Here is a 15,913-nt window from a genome sequence, read left to right on the forward strand (position 1 = left end):
CAGGCACTGATATTGCTGCGATGTTGTAGGTCTGCAAAATCTTTGTGTGCAGGTTATCAAGAAAAGCCTCAGAGCTCAGTGAAGGACCGCATTGTGTGGCGTTATTCCAGGAGAGCGGTGCTGCCGCCCCTGCTGAGTAAGATCTAAAAGCTTAACAAATCAGACAAAATCTTTCACACTGGACAGCTGAGCTTAATTGTTCCTTTAAATTTAGGAGATCGATGTCGGCAGCATATAATCTGCAAGCTGACAGCCCGACTAATGCTCAGCGAGCGTGTGTTTTGAGGGCTCGGAGAGAAAGCTCCAGCCTCTGCATCTGATTAATTCATTGTCAAACCCAAAATTAGCCGGCGCTTTGGAATGAAAGAGGACATTTGTATGCCGCGTGTCAAACCCGCAGCTGTGTTAAAAGGTGGTTTCTTCTACAGTAACAGGCATGCCAGTGTCTCATTTAGGGAAGAGGTTGGACTGTCTTGCAGACAAATTTAAGATGAAAGAAAATTAGCACTGCATTACTGTGAGGCCTTCTTTTTCTTTTTCTTTTTTTTTTTTTTCCTTTTTGCTGTTTTCTTGGTAATGATGCTTTGGTCGAGAAGCCGTCGGTGTTCCCATTTGAACTGATTAGTGCGTTGGCACCACTGATCAAAGAACAAGACGCATTTGCACACTATCACTCCGTCTTTGAACCTCAGACACCGGGAGTTGAATCATTTGGCAGGCAGGGACAAGGCATGCTGCCTGAATCCAACATAAATCTCTGAATTACCACATTACAGTGAGTGAGGATGAGGCATAAATTCCATGAATGGATTTGTCTTTAAACTTTTACTCTTGTCTCTTCTTCTTGAGGAGCAGTTCTCTCTCTCTCTCTCTCTCTCTCTCTCTCTCTCTCTCTCTCTCTCTCTCTCTCTCTCTCTCTCTCTCTCTCTCTCTCTTTCTTGAATGGTACTTGTGTGGTGCTCTGACCCCCCCACCTCCCCCTCGCTCCTGTCAAGCCTTCAAAGTGCAAGGGGGCCGCAGACCTCGGGAGGATTACTATAATGCATTACCAATGTCAAACAAATCTGAGATTAGACAAGTAATTTTCGGAGCACTCCCAAAGCAACACAACTCACGCTGAGAGCCTTTGATTCACGCCGGCTACTTTGCAGTACCTTCAGACAGTTTCTTGAAGCCACGCCAAGGTTATGTATAGGAGTGAAAGTGCAACGGTTGCAGCTTCGTGCTGTAAAATATATCATATTACTCCCTCCGTGGATTATGAATAAGCAATACCCAGCTGCCCTTCTTGAGTCTTCCCAGCCTGAGCCTGAAGAAAAATTACCTCTTCATGTTTCTGTTTGCCAAAAAGATGCCGTTGACTCCTTGATAAGGATCTCCATTGAAAGTATCCTTGGGAAATGACCGGCTCACTGTGTGTCACTTTGGATGACAGCAGCCTCAAAACGCAGAAACTTCTAAAAGCTCAAGGTCTGATCCACTCAAAGTTTCCCAAAGTAAAAACACACTCAAACTTGACATTATGCACACACAAGTGGAGGTTGAACTACTAAGGATTGCGTCTGACAGGCGTGCACGATAAAACATATCTGTTTTTCCTTCATGAATCTGGAATATTGAGTACTGGAACGTTGAAGTGTTGCACAAAATACACTGAGGAGTTCATCATAACGGATTATTAAGTCTGGAAATGCATTTTAATTAGGCTGTGTTTGTCGGGTCTTTAAGTGGAACAAATCTAGTCACTTTGCTTTGTTAACATTTTCACTTCCATCCTGTGGCTGACGGCCCGTTGGGCCGACAGGCGGAGGTGGACATTTCACTCTCGTGTACATGAACAGCAGTGGCAGCAAGTAAGAGAAAAGCCTTCCTGTGTTGCTGTAGGCGTGAGAGCAAGGTCAGCAGGTTGTGGACATGCGAAGTGTAGCTGCAGCCACCACGAAAAGAATGTGCTCGACATGTGTTGCACCATGTGAATCAGAAGTAGGACTCTGTTCAGCGTCGTCATCGAGCTGGTGGATATTTTTCAAATCTGCCTGTAAATGGTCAAGAAGGCTGAAGCAGTTCTGAAGCGCCAATGAGGATTTGAAGATTGAAAACCAGCATCGGCTTTTAATGCTGGCCAGAACACTGAAGTTTAGAGTCACCGGTTAACCATCCCTCTGCAGGTCTGCTCTGATCTCACTCTGCTCTGTCTTTCTTTGTCTCCGTAGTGACAGCATGCCAAAGCGGATGGCTCTGATCTGCTTCCTGTCTCTGGTCATGTTGATGAGCATCCTGGGAAACCTGCTGGTCATGGTGGCTGTCTGCAAGGACAGACAACTCAGGTTGGAGGCACTCAACTTCTTTATCTGCGCGTGTCTCATGTAGTGTTCATGCACGGTACAAAACACAGTTAAAGTCAGTTATCAAATATGTGAGAAAATAGAATCTTTTAGTTAATGATTCTCAGTCTGGGTAATATTTAATGAATATGCAGTAATTTGAAGGTAATTATATTCTTCCTTTGTTTGAATAATAGGGTCAGTTTCAGGTCACGGTTTCCCCATTTTTTTTCTTTTGTTTCATGCAACAGTTTTGCGTCTCCAGTTTGCTTGTGCTCGTGAGGATTATCATCATTCTGCAATTTTTATTAAATGCACGCTTGAATCTCCCTAAAAATTACTAATAATGAAACCACGCACATAAAAAAAGTACTGATACTTCAGTGAGTCTTTTTGTAGAATTGTATATCAGAAACAACTTTATTAGAACCCAGTGTCTAATAAAAACACATTTTGCCCAATTAAAGTGCTTAATTTAGATACAACAATCCAAAAAAGTGAACAGTTTTCCCAGTGGGTCTGAGTGGAATACGACACAGGACTGTAAAGTGTATGAATTGGTGTTGAACTGGAAAAAAACCCTGATGTTATCTGCAGTGGTGGATCGGATGAGGAGCTGCAGCAGTGAATGGGAGGCGGTGGTGACACTGGCATAGCTGTCAGGTCATCGTGAGGATGCCCGGTCATGTGGGAGACGCTGTCACTGCAATGATGCAGTTTTTTTATTCCCGTCCAGCCTCCTCCTCCTCCTCCTCCTCCTCCTCCTCCTCCTCCTCCTCCTCCTGTCTTTTCCGCCTTGTCTTTTCCTTCGCCTCTCGTTCTCTCCCTCACTGTCTCCCTGATAGTCGCTCTCTTTCTCTCTTTGTCTCCTTCCGTCTCCTGACACCTGAAGACTTGCTGTGACCTTTGCACACAGTGAAGTATGTGCCTCGATGTCCACGAAGGCAGATGTGTATCAGTTATGGCGAACTTTGCTAGAAAATTCAAGAAGGCCAAAGGGAATATGATGTTTGATAATGTTTGGCTCAAGTTAATAACTTATTAGATAAAATTGATATAGGTAATCCTTCACATCATGTAATGTGGTGTCCATAAACACATTTTATCATCATGTGACCATTGCCCTGAGGTGTAAGTGCGTCTCTGTGGCCGAGGCATAGTTCCTGCAGCCACAGTCTCAACAGCTCAACACCAATACAACACATGTAAAAGCGCCACAATACACCGATCACAACACCGTCTCATCAGTTGCCACATGAGAATATCGTGGATGCAGTGCTATGCACATATTGTCGCCATGGTGTATTTGCTTTGATAAAAACGACACGACACTTTAGAAAGAATAAATACTTCAGGAAGATAAACAAGTAATTGTCTGTTGTTCCTTGCTTTTAGTCACTTCATCAAAAGTATTATGTCAAAACAGTAGTGATATGAGTTCAGGGCCTGATTTCCCACCGCTAATATGCTGGGTGTGAGTGTGCATGTGCTGTTTTGTATTTAAGAGCAGCGATAAGCGACAAAGTCACCGCTGCTGTGATGCTCCTCCTCCCCGAGGAGGGAGAGCAATGACACACCATCTTAGTTTCTCCCTGCGTCATTGTCCTGCAGTCCACAGGGAAACACACACACACACACACACACACACACAGAAACACTTCCACTTTGTATGGATTTCCCTTGAGTGTCTGTCTATTCATAGTACAAAAAAAGTAAACCCTGCACACATGAAGCTGCACTCCTCTTGACGTGACGTTCCCCCAGTCGTAATGCACGTAATCACACGATCGACCATCTTTATGCCTTCATCCTGCCACGTGCCAGTGAGTGTCATCCTTATTTTATTATTCAGCTTTATTTATACAGGTAGTCCTGTTAAGACGAGAGGTTTCATTCTCAAGACTGAAACTGTACAGTATAACAACAGTTAGTTTTAGACGGACGTAGAGCTTCAATAAGATTGTTACAGCAGAGAAATACTGCTAAAGTGTAGCATTTGAAATGACTGAAAACCTTCTAAAAACTTAACATCTTTGCATTTCCTTAATGATCATTCAAAATGTTGGAATTGGAATCACACTGGTCATGTTAAAATAGTGTTGTAAACGAGAACCAGAGGAAAAGGCTTTGCTTTCTAAGATGTGTATCTGCAGGTAACACGGGCTTTGAAGCACTAACTGACCATCTGACAAAGCTCTTACCTTTTTTTGCTCTCCTGTTTTGTCCAGTTTTTAATCCCTTTAACTCACATTTGGACCAGTGACTGAATTAAAAATTGCTCCTTGAAATTAAAAGTGGATTAATCTTTGAAGCGATGCAGTGAAGCGCTTCCTCTGCTCATGTAGAAATCCATTATTTCTATGTTATGATGTGTTGAGCGAATCCGTTGTTGACGGAGGTAACCAGAATAATGTGTGGGTCCTGAGATGGGAGGACGTAATACTTAAGGGTGGTCTGAAATGCCAAATACCAGTAATCTTTTCAATTATTTTGTATTTTCTGGCACTTTGAATTGGCTTGTGCATGAATGGCGCAATGCACAAAAGTTGCCTGATACCGATTTGGACGCCTTTGTGTGGATGATGATGGTCAGAGTTGATCGGAGAATCCAGGGTGCACAGGCAGGTGCGGCGTTCACAGCCAGTTACGACGCTCCGCTCCGGGCTCGATGAGCGACAGCATGCAGCATCAGACAGTTGGCAAAGGCTCCCATGTAAACACCGTCGCAGTAATCAATAGCTGGTGAGAAAGTGGCAGCTACAAGCCGATTCCTGGCATTCAGAGCGAGGCCAGATTTGTTCCTGCAGAGAAAATCTGCTTTCAGTCTCAAACTTCTTCAAAAGGATTTCAATGTGGCACTTAAGTCTTACAAATAAATGAAAATATCCATTTGAGAGTGCCAAGATAATGTTTACACACGCTGAACAAAATATCAATGCAAAACTTTTAGTTTTTGCTCCCATTTGTAATGAGCTGAACTCAAAGATCAAAGACTTTTCCTGTGTAGTAAAGTCTTATTTCTCACAAATATTAAAAATAAATCTAAATCCGTTAGTGAAGACTCACTCTTTGCAGCTCACAGGTGTGGCACACCAACATGCTGATTGGACAGCAGGATTATTACCCAGCTGTGCTTTAGGCTGATCGCAATAAAACCACCGTCCAGAAGAACGCCTTGAAGCATGAAGGGCGAACCGAATGGTTCAATATTTTACTGAGAACCGTTTCATTCCTACTACACACTCGGAGCACTATTGGATGGAAATGAAGGGCTGTGCAATATGTATGACCTGTACTTTGAATATTAAGATTTGTGAAGTGGGATCAGTACAGACCTTTAACTAAAATCCAAGTCGTTGTTTCAACAATTTTAATAAAGTACCTAATCACACAATTTCTATGGATTATTCAACAACAGATTGTGATATATACTCTGCAGTCCTAATTATATGCAAACTAAATGAAACGTTACGTTTAGAATCAGTGCAGATATTAAACTCTCATCAATTTACATTTCAAATTCTGGAAGAAACTGAAACATAATATGGTCGCTTCCAATAAACCACTGGTTGAAGTAAATCTTGATTCAGAGGGGTTTGTACGGAGCAACACACTTGATGTTGAGATAGTTACCATGCACGCATTTTGTTCTACAGTTGATGTATTAGAAGCAACAAAGTGAAGGAGGAGCTGAGCTGCTTGACGATGACTGGACCAGCTGGACTCCTGCAGCTCCTGCTGGGGTTTATTCCTCTGTATCACAGAAAAACAGAGGAATCGCCTGGTCACAGGGGCATAAATGTACAAGGCTGATTGATGCATGAGTGCGGCAAAGGAACCAGAATACATTGAGATCTCCGTTTATTGCAGATGGGGAACAATATTGAGCAGGTATTATGGCCGACCGGTGGAACATTTTCATGAGGATTTATCTTCAGATCAGGCTATTCTGGTTTCTGAATGATAATTATCTACTTTCAGAGCAACAACACACATAAAAGTTATCTTTATCTTCTGTATCTGTTAATTCCCATTTCAATGAGTCGTGACTTACTTGTGTGCACATCTGGGGACTTTTGTAATCGTATTGTTTCTGGCAGACTGGTGAAGGAGCAATAGAAATCCTGTGATGATCTAAATGTGTTTGTGCTCAGTGGAAAAAATAGAGAAATAAACATTTACTGGAAGCAAATCCGAATATGACGCGCAAATGCTAACCTGTGAGGCTTTATGTGTGCTGTTGGAGATCAGATCAGCGCCCCAGCAGGTTGCCTGTTAGCGTTAAGAGCCCCATAAAATGACATGACAGTGGCAGACTGGGTTAAAGCCTCGGTGGCCCCCTGCCAGGTCAGAAAACAGACAGCAAGTGAGTCCATCCTGAGGAGAAGCTACTTGACAATTCAGAGGCATTTCACACTACACACACACACACACACACACACACACACACACACACACACACACACACACACACAGAGGAGATTGAGAGGGTGCTAAACCACTCATCAATAACCAGCACACAAACACAACCACTGTTACCAACCACCTCCTGTTTCCCTCAATGTGTCATGTCAAGTGTGTGAACAAGTCACACACAGTCAGCGTGCTGTTTATACTGGATGTTAAACAGCTCTACACACACCATCCTGGTGACTTTTCATGCCAGGACCTTTTTTGTTTATGGTTGTTTGAAAATGTATGTTTTCAGATCGTTTCTTTTCACATGTATGCAGGAATCTCCCCGAGCTTCTTCCTGGGTCTGTTTTCCCAGCTGCTGCAGCAACAACAGACAACAGATGGAAATTAGCCCTCGGCTATAATCTGGCATGTTTACATTCATGTTTTTTTAATGTATGTTCATCAACATGCACTGTCTCAATCAAATAAATGAATAAATACAATAAAATAAATAAACACTGGATATGAGCTACTAAGAGTTAATATTCAGTTGACCAGTCGAGTGGCCATGTAGGTCATGTAGCTTCCTTATTTCTTCAAAACTGTTTGATGAGGATTACTGAACAAATGACTTTTGTTTAAATGATACATTATTGTGGCTCATTTAGGATTAAAGAGGAAATTGGAAACTGTTGCCTAAAACAAATTAGGCATTTTTTTAAAAAAAAACTTTCTAACAAATTATACGTGACATATAATTTGCATATTTGTTGCTTTTTTGTATTGACTTTAGTGAAAATACTGAACCAAATTTGGCATCTTATAATTAGTTAAACCCTTATAATTATTTATCTTAAGTCTCTCTTGAAATATTGTTAGTTAGTTTAGGCTGGCTCAGCAGACCCATTGGATACAAATAGAATGTGGATTGATTTATTGCGGATTTAAAATAAATTAAGAGGTTCTGAGTAAGGCCAGAGCGACAGTGACCAGACACATAGTAGCATTGGTCATTCTGGATGCAGTAAAGCACATAAAACAATAACAAAAGCCTTGTCAATAATGTTGTATAATATTTTTTTTTCAACCGTGACTGGGAGAGTGTTGCAGAGTACGTTTTATCAATTATTGAATATCACGACTCACCCTTCCTCTGTAGTTATTTTTCAGAAGGAAACTGCATAAAACCTGCTTGCATGGATTTTCACAGGATGCTTCTCTGTCCTCAAAAAGACCAAAACATCCGTTTGAAGTTAATTAGAGACTCTCGGATTGCCCAGAGGTGTGTGCGTGCGTGCGTGTGTGCCTCTCACTTTGTGTTTGCCCTGTAATGGACTGGCGACCTGCTTTAGCTCCAATAACTCAAAGTTGGGAGAAGATGTTTGTCCATGAATCCATCCTTTCTCCAGCTGAGTCCAGGTGGAGTGGCGGTATGGAAAGCCAGGAAGTCGTGACGGCCTTGTTCCCCACAAATTCCTGCAGCTCTGCTGCCTCTTCCCTGACCAGACAACAAAGATAATTTCTCTCCTAGTTTGACGTAGACTGCCAATGGGAGCTGACTATTAGGCAATCAGATGCTCAAATCACTTGAACTAGCTTCTCTCCAACAAGGCAGATGAATAGATGCACGCATATTTAATTTCACAGTAGTTTGGTAATTGTGGTGTAACAATTGAGGTGGTCCAACTGAGGATCATTTAGGATTTATTTTCCCAATGAATAATTTCAGGAAGGCAGTTTTCACAAGCACACACACACACACACACACACACACACACACACACACACACACACACACACACACAAAAAAAAAATCATAACAAAGTAGCTTTAGAGGAACTGAATAGATTCTGAATTAAAAGGCCATTAAATTCTGTTCATGTAACTGTTGTTGCAGAGAAATTTGGTGCCTCAGGCAACAATTCACCACAACAAACTAGCTGGTTTCATAGATTCCTTTTTATTCTTTTTCTTTTTTTTCTTTTTTTTTTTTTTGAGCACTGAAGTTGTTTTGCTGTTGCCCACCCAGTGGTCTTTTTTCACAAACTGAAAAACACCCGAATATCAAGGTGGTAAAAATATGACGCCACATTAAGATCAACATCGCGATTGAGATTGTTATCCTTTATTAAAAATAAATGTCCTGATCAACTCATTATTATATTACTCATCTGATGCACGCACATCTATAAATTATACCGTTCTCACAGTAACACAGTCCTTTCTAATAAGGTTTATTTATTTATAGCACTTAAAGCTAAACACGATATGTCACCCGAACTAAACACAACGCCGCCCCCTCAGCGCTCGCTAATGGTCTCTAAACTGTCCTGAATTACAGCCAAGCACGACTGTGCCACACTGTTACTGTACTGAATACAGCACGGGGGTGAGCGTTCTGTATGAACAGTTGCTCCCTAATCTACAGTGTGTGTGTATGTGTGTGTGTGCGGAGTATTCTGCCGTTAGTGTTTCACATGTGTGTCCGACAGGATTTAGTACATGGTGCGTGCAGGCCGGCGCAGACAGCCGGCTGGTTCCAGCACTAACCGCCTGTTTAAAGGGAGTGTTTGGGTTTAGGGACAGGCAGATGGAGAACCCTCACTCTTCCTGGGGCTATTTTTAAACCGGAGTCAGTCCGCCGTGCAGAGAGGGTAGCGAACGGGCCGACTGACTGACAAACTTTTCTGTTTCTGTGATTATTCTATGAATAAGAACAAGGTCAGAGTATGAGAAGTATTAGAAGAGGTTGCTGAACTCCAGCCGGTGTTTTGCACACAGACAGCTCAGTAAATGATTGGTTACTCTCATTATTTCATAAAAAAAATGGTTACAACTTCAAGCCTCTTGTGAAGTACTTGACTGGTGGCAGACAGAGCGGCATCCTGTCATTTTAGGTCTGCTGTTCTGGTCTTTGTCACACACCAAGCTGCACAAGAAGTGTGTATTTAAAATTGTGTGTGTGTGTGTGTGTGTGTGTGTGTGTGTGTGTGTGTGTGTGTGTGTGTGTGTGTGTGTGTGTGCCATGCTCACTTAAATGTAGTTTATTTACAGTTCAACACATGATGATTGTTAAATTAACCTGTGTGTGTGTGCCTGATGCGACATAAGTCCAGAAAAAGGGGGTTATTATTCAGAGAAATACAGCATCCTGAAATGAATCTGAACGGTCATCTCAGTTTCTGAGCTAATCAATATGCTGATCTGTCATGTTGTGGTTTGCTCAATAATTTACATTTTGTGGCTTTAGCAATAATTATACACTGAAGCTATTGAAAGATTTTGGTCTGTGGAAGACAGTCATCAAGCATTTATATAGATAACAGTAAAAAAAAAAAAAACAACTTCTGAACTTTGATTTTTTATGTACCGACATTCCCATTAAAAAGACTGTGGCCACGATTGATCCATACAAAACCAGTGAAAACACAGAGGATCTGTAGATATACACTGTGTATGCCTCTGCATCAGGACAAGTTCACTTACAAATTTAGTCACATGAAAAAGTGTATTTATTTTACTTTGTTGACCTGAAGTTGACGTGCTTGACTCTAAATACACTTCTACACCCAGCATCTTGTCCCAGAGTGAAAGTACAGTTCTCCAAGTAATTTACACTCTGTCAAACCAAAACACTCAGCAACGTCTGCTCAGACATACTCAGACCAAATTTTTAATTACCACTGAAAAGGGCAGTTTAAGTTGAAACTTCCCTCATCAAATGTGTCAAATCTACATCCTGGATTCACATAGTCTGCATCTTTTTTGTCTGTTCCAGACTAAGCGGTACCTGGGTGACTATTTTCAGTGTTGTGTGACCACAGAGAGCCTCAGACGATCACATTACAATTGTAGTCCGACTGCTGCGATTAACGTCCAAGGCCACGTTTACACAGCAGTGCTTTAAATGAAACAGCACTGATATTGCATCTTCGTTTCAGGGGAGTTTGCGTTTGCACAGCAACATTGTTATTGAAACCAAATGAACATGAACAAAACAACACACTATGAACATTAAACTTACTGCGGCCGCGGTGCTCATGCTCAGGAGCAGCGCTTCAGAAAAGTTGCTGACTTTCCCCCCAGTTCAGAAGCCATTTTCAAATAGTATAGTAAATAGCATTTTCAGTGGCTCCAAGCACCCAACACACCATGGAGGTTTTGTTTTTTTTCTCTTGAAAACATTGTCTTGTAAACAGCCAAAAAGAAGTGCAGAGGAAAATGATCCAACTACCAAAATGACACCAAGACTGCCTCCAAACCACCGATATGCAGTGTCCTGTATTGGTTAAATTGATGGATCATATGCAGATAAAACAATTTCTATTCAAAACTTCTCTTTTCGTGCACAAATGCTCAAAGTATTGATCAATTATCGATTAGCTTTTTTTTTTAATTAGTCCCTCAAGGGACAGTCGGTGTATGTACTGTAGATAGCAAAATGATGTTATGGGTTCTCTCACCTGTCCTCCAATGAAAAAGCACAAACACAATGACACTGAAATACCAGACATACCGGGTAATAAAAAATGAATAATGAGAGAAATTCTAAGAATAGCTTCTTCTCATTCAGAGTTGCTCATCGCCACACGTCCCGCTGCAGCTGGCAGGAAGTGCAGCGTGTCTCCAGCTGCATTTCATTTTGAAGCTGCTTTGTTTTATCTCAGCTGTACTTTGTAGGAATAGCACGACCCTTGCCTGAGACGGCTGCAGTGAAAAAGAATCGCCTTTTATCGGCGGGCGCAGGTATAAAGACTCCGCAGGCTGCAAGTCAAAGCAATCAGACGGGATTTGGTTTGATAGTGTTTTACCTGTTTTCTGAATGAATCTGCCCTCCCGGTGTTTCCTTCTTTCAGCCTTTAACGCTCTTTTCCTTTATCTTTCTTCCACACTGGTGATTGGGAAGATGGATGTTTTGATGATCATTCCCCGACTTCATTGTTTTTGTTCTTGTCTCCAGCTCTCCTGAAATGTATTGTTTGTCTGAGTAATAGATCCCATATTGGATCTTTTATCCCGCCTTTTTTTTTTCTTCTGCCTTCCTCTTTGCTGTTTTTTCGGAGGACAAAGGCCGAGCCGTCTGCCCTTCTTTCCCTTTGATTATTAAATAAACCTACTTGTCTTGATGATGGAGTTAACATTCCCCCCTGAGACTTCCCCTTAAGGAGTTTCAGACTTTAAATTCATTATAAACATGTGTGCGTGCTTCCAAAATTAATTACTATGCTCCTGTCACTACTGCCAAGTTTCTCCTGGCAGGGATTTCCACAGCGTTTTCAATCCTTTGCTGCAGGAGTATTAACACGAGCGCGTTAGCACAGTGCAGCAGTATTTCCGATAAGGTCTCTCCTGCACTCGGTATTCCGGCTCACCTCGGAGAAAAGGCCAACCTCCAAACAGCTGCTATCAGGTTGAAAGGACATTATTCTCTTAAATGTCAAGGTCAGTCCTTTTTTTTGGACAAGTTTAATGGAGTTGACTAAAATGTCCTCAAGAAAGCGGGATGCGATTGTGGCCACTGTTAAGGACATGTGAAACTTGCTCATTAATTTTCATTAAAAGGGGGAAAGAAATGAAGAGATATTCTTGAGAGTGTCTTGTATAAGATGCTTCTGGCTAAATTTGACTGTATTCATTTATTGTAATTAAAAAATGGTATGTAAATGATGTGAGGGCTATGCCAGTAACTAATTACACATGCCAAATATTAATTTAGCACAGTCCATTTGTGATGGACTGGTTTTCTAAATGTGTTTATTCATCATCCAAGCATTCATTTTTACTTTTTATTTTTAATGTATTTTCTCTGTTCGCCTCCAAATAGAAATATCCATTAGGCTTCTATCGTGTGCTCATTAATAAAGATAGTGAAAAGTGCACATTTGTGTTTTAATTTTATTATTAGAATCTCATTTTTGATGTCTTTATTTGGTTTCCATGGATCTTTATATCAGAGATGCAAATTTAAACGGGTGAAAACGCATTTCATGATCAAACTACCTTGGTTAACGGTGCTAAAAATGTGGTTGAGCGCCATTGATTGAAGAGTCTATTGTCTCATGAAAAATTCAACTTCTCCCTCCGTTTGTTTTACCTCCATCAGGAAAATCAAGACCAACTACTTCATCGTGTCTCTGGCGTTCGCCGACCTGCTGGTGTCGGTGCTGGTGATGCCGTTCGGAGCCATCGAGCTGGTCCAGCAGCACTGGATCTACGGCGAGACGTTCTGCCTCGTGCGGACGTCGCTGGACGTCCTGCTGACCACTGCGTCCATACTGCACCTGTGCTGCATCGCCCTGGACAGGTTGGACCAGACCCCTCTATGTTCTTAGCTGTGTTTTCGAGGACTTTCTGCACTCTTTCTTTTAATGTGCTGCAAACACAAGAATAATCAGGAGACTTTCTTGTTGTTATGGATCTAAAAAAAACACATTTTCAAATGAGCCTCCACAGACTTCTTTCTCCCAACAATAACTGGTGGAGGACTACAACTTTATAATCTCTATGTTACAAAGCAACATAAAGATGGTTAAAATCACTTGCATTTTTCCATTTTTTGTTCTATTTTTATTTCTCTAAACAGGCCTTAACCAACCTTCAATGACTTAATATGCATTACAATGAGCAGTATCATTTTACAATGAATGTTTCAACAAAAATTTGGACTAAACAAGACATAGTACATTGTTTCCATCATTTCTGCGTTGTTAAATACATCCTTTAAATGGGGTCTAAAGTGTTATTTGTCAGTGCTCTTGGTAGTAATTCTTGTTCTACTTGTTTAACAAGAGACTAAACCATTTGGCAGGTGTTCTTTAAATCTCTTTCTTGGATCACAGGCAGGTTAGTATGCAGATGTTGTAAAGTTTTCACTCCGACAAGCCAAAGTAAATCTTTGCCTTACCCGGAGGACAGAAAGGGGGCTTGTCAGTCAGTCGTCTGGGGTGTTTAAAGCCGCTGGTACCTGCAGTGTGTTGAGGATTCAGAGTCTCAGCTTGGCTTATCTTGCAGATGAAACATCACCTCAGCCTGACAATCCACGGCTTGGAACAGCTGTTTCAGTTTTTTTAAACGAGAGGTTCTTCAAGTTTGTCTTCAGCAACGTTTTAATAAACGGCGTTAGTTACACAAAGCAGCAGATTTGTGAATTGCACCAATTAAAGCAACACAACATGTATAATCCTGATATCATCTGATGTCGATGCCAAAACAGTATGGTTAATCATGGAGTAATAAGTAGATCTTCATCATTATTCATGGTGGTTGAATGCAGAAGTAACCAGCCTCTCTTTGTGAGTAAACATTATCTCTTATTTCTTAATGCAGATTAAGCATATTTCAACCAAACAGGGCTTAAAATGGAAACGTAAACTAAACATGCACAGCTCAGCAAAAGCAAATGACCGGAGGAGGTTTGCACGCAGCTATACGTTCTGCTGCCTCCACATGCCACAACACATTACTGATTCACATCAGTGCATTCGCCCCCATCCCGTCCATCTCCTGTGAATCATATCACAAACTGTACCATCTCCTTGACTTTCTTTAATTGCCTGCTGCATTTATTATTGTTTTTATGGATTTTTTTCCCCCACAGTAATGTGTAAACAGTATCATCTTTCACCTTTGTAGCTGGTTGTCATGTGGAGGGCGGCAGATGAAGACATATGTTTTGTTCCTAGACTTGGTGCTTTCTTCTGCACATTGTGTCCTTTTGGAGTAATGTGTTATCTATAGGGCTGGGAATCACCAGGTACCTCACAATACGATACTATCACGATATTTTGCCCACGATAATAATATCACGATACAGCGATTCTGCGATAATCGATACATTGAAATAGATGTCATCCACGAAACACCACGATATGTCACTGAAGATATTTAGAATTTTTTGACCTGAAAATATTTTAAATGAATTAAAAAATGCTGTCAATTTCACTTAAAAAATACATGTGAAATGACTCTAGTGTAGTGTTTTAACTCATTTTGTTTGTTTTTTGTGTTGCACTCATATAATTCCTCTTGTTTGCTGATGGTATCAACATTATTTTGAGGTCTGTTCATTCCGGGGCCTTGAGGGTGAAATGTCCTGCTCATGTTTTCGGGCTCCAGCTCACTAATGGTAGTTTATTAGTCTTTCTGTGGAATTCAGCGATGCAGGGTGATGGTCCTCCAGGACCAAGAGTGGTCAAGACTACTCTGGAATAATTAAAACGCAATGATGAGCTTTAGATCAGCTTTAGATGTATTTATTGTCGAGGATATACTCCAGAACAACAAAAACAACAGTAAGAACAACTTAAGACCTGAAAGAACCACCGCTGGGTTTGTTACATTAACTCAACTGGCCACAGCAGCTTTTTATGTTCCGCTTCTGCTGAATTACTCATGCCAAAGTGAGATAAATGGTCTTCCATGCAGACAATGTTGGATTCAGACTGCAGACAAAATTAGAGCTTATTTTTCAAGCAGACTTTTTTAACCAGCGTAATTAGTTATTCTTATTGTTCTCTTTTTGCCCACTTTCTTAAATTTGTATTTTTTTAAATCAATTTTTATTTCTCACACTTTAATTGTATTGCGTTTCATGCGACATATCTTGAACAATCGAACCAATAACTAAGTCATGAAATATCACCTCGTCTTTCTTCCGATAAACATTAAGCTCATCTTGTGCACATTTTCCAACAAGCTTCACCAGCCCCAGTTAAATGTTCTCAGCAATGAAAACAAGGCAGCAGTTAAAGGTGACCGAGGAGGTCATTTATCAATCCAAATTCGACACACGCACGATTAATTAACTGCAGCAAATGGTTAAAAAACTTTAAATAGCACAATAACAATTTCCTGGTGAGTTCTTCCCGGAGGTGTTTTGTCCAGTTTATGCAATACAGGCAAATTTCAGGGGAACGTAATTGATTTTCACTCTGCATAGAGACTAATGAATGGAAGTGAACCAGTTCGTGCTGCTTGAGAACCTCATTTTAAAAAGTCAATATCATGTAAAATATAGGTGATTGAACCTGCAGTCAAGTGGCTGTGACTGGGTGCTCTTTCAGACTCATGCGGCGACAGTAGTGAGGAACGTAGTGAGCGCTCCGCTCTCTAATGGATCGTCTGAGAGGCGCGTTCTGCCCCAGAGGGCACGGCGGCCGAGCTGCTCTGGTTAAAGGCCAGGAGGTGAGGGT

General features: G+C 41.2%; 1 protein-coding gene across 2 annotated transcripts in view; it reads left to right on the forward strand.

Moving 5' to 3' along the window:
* LOC115402224 (5-hydroxytryptamine receptor 4-like) overlaps positions 1–15,913 on the forward strand; it is a 166,138-nt gene that overhangs the window by 93,383 nt on the left and 56,842 nt on the right. For both annotated transcript variants that reach the window (XM_030110744.1, XM_030110738.1), the window contains exons 3-4: positions 2,214–2,327; positions 12,826–13,026. In XM_030110744.1, the coding sequence (XP_029966604.1) occupies positions 2,214–2,327; positions 12,826–13,026 (315 nt within the window). The remainder of the gene's footprint in view (positions 1–2,213; positions 2,328–12,825; positions 13,027–15,913) is intronic.

Source organism: Salarias fasciatus, chromosome 2 (assembly GCF_902148845.1).
Source record: "Salarias fasciatus chromosome 2, fSalaFa1.1, whole genome shotgun sequence".
Taxonomy (NCBI): Eukaryota; Metazoa; Chordata; class Actinopteri; order Blenniiformes; family Blenniidae; genus Salarias; species Salarias fasciatus.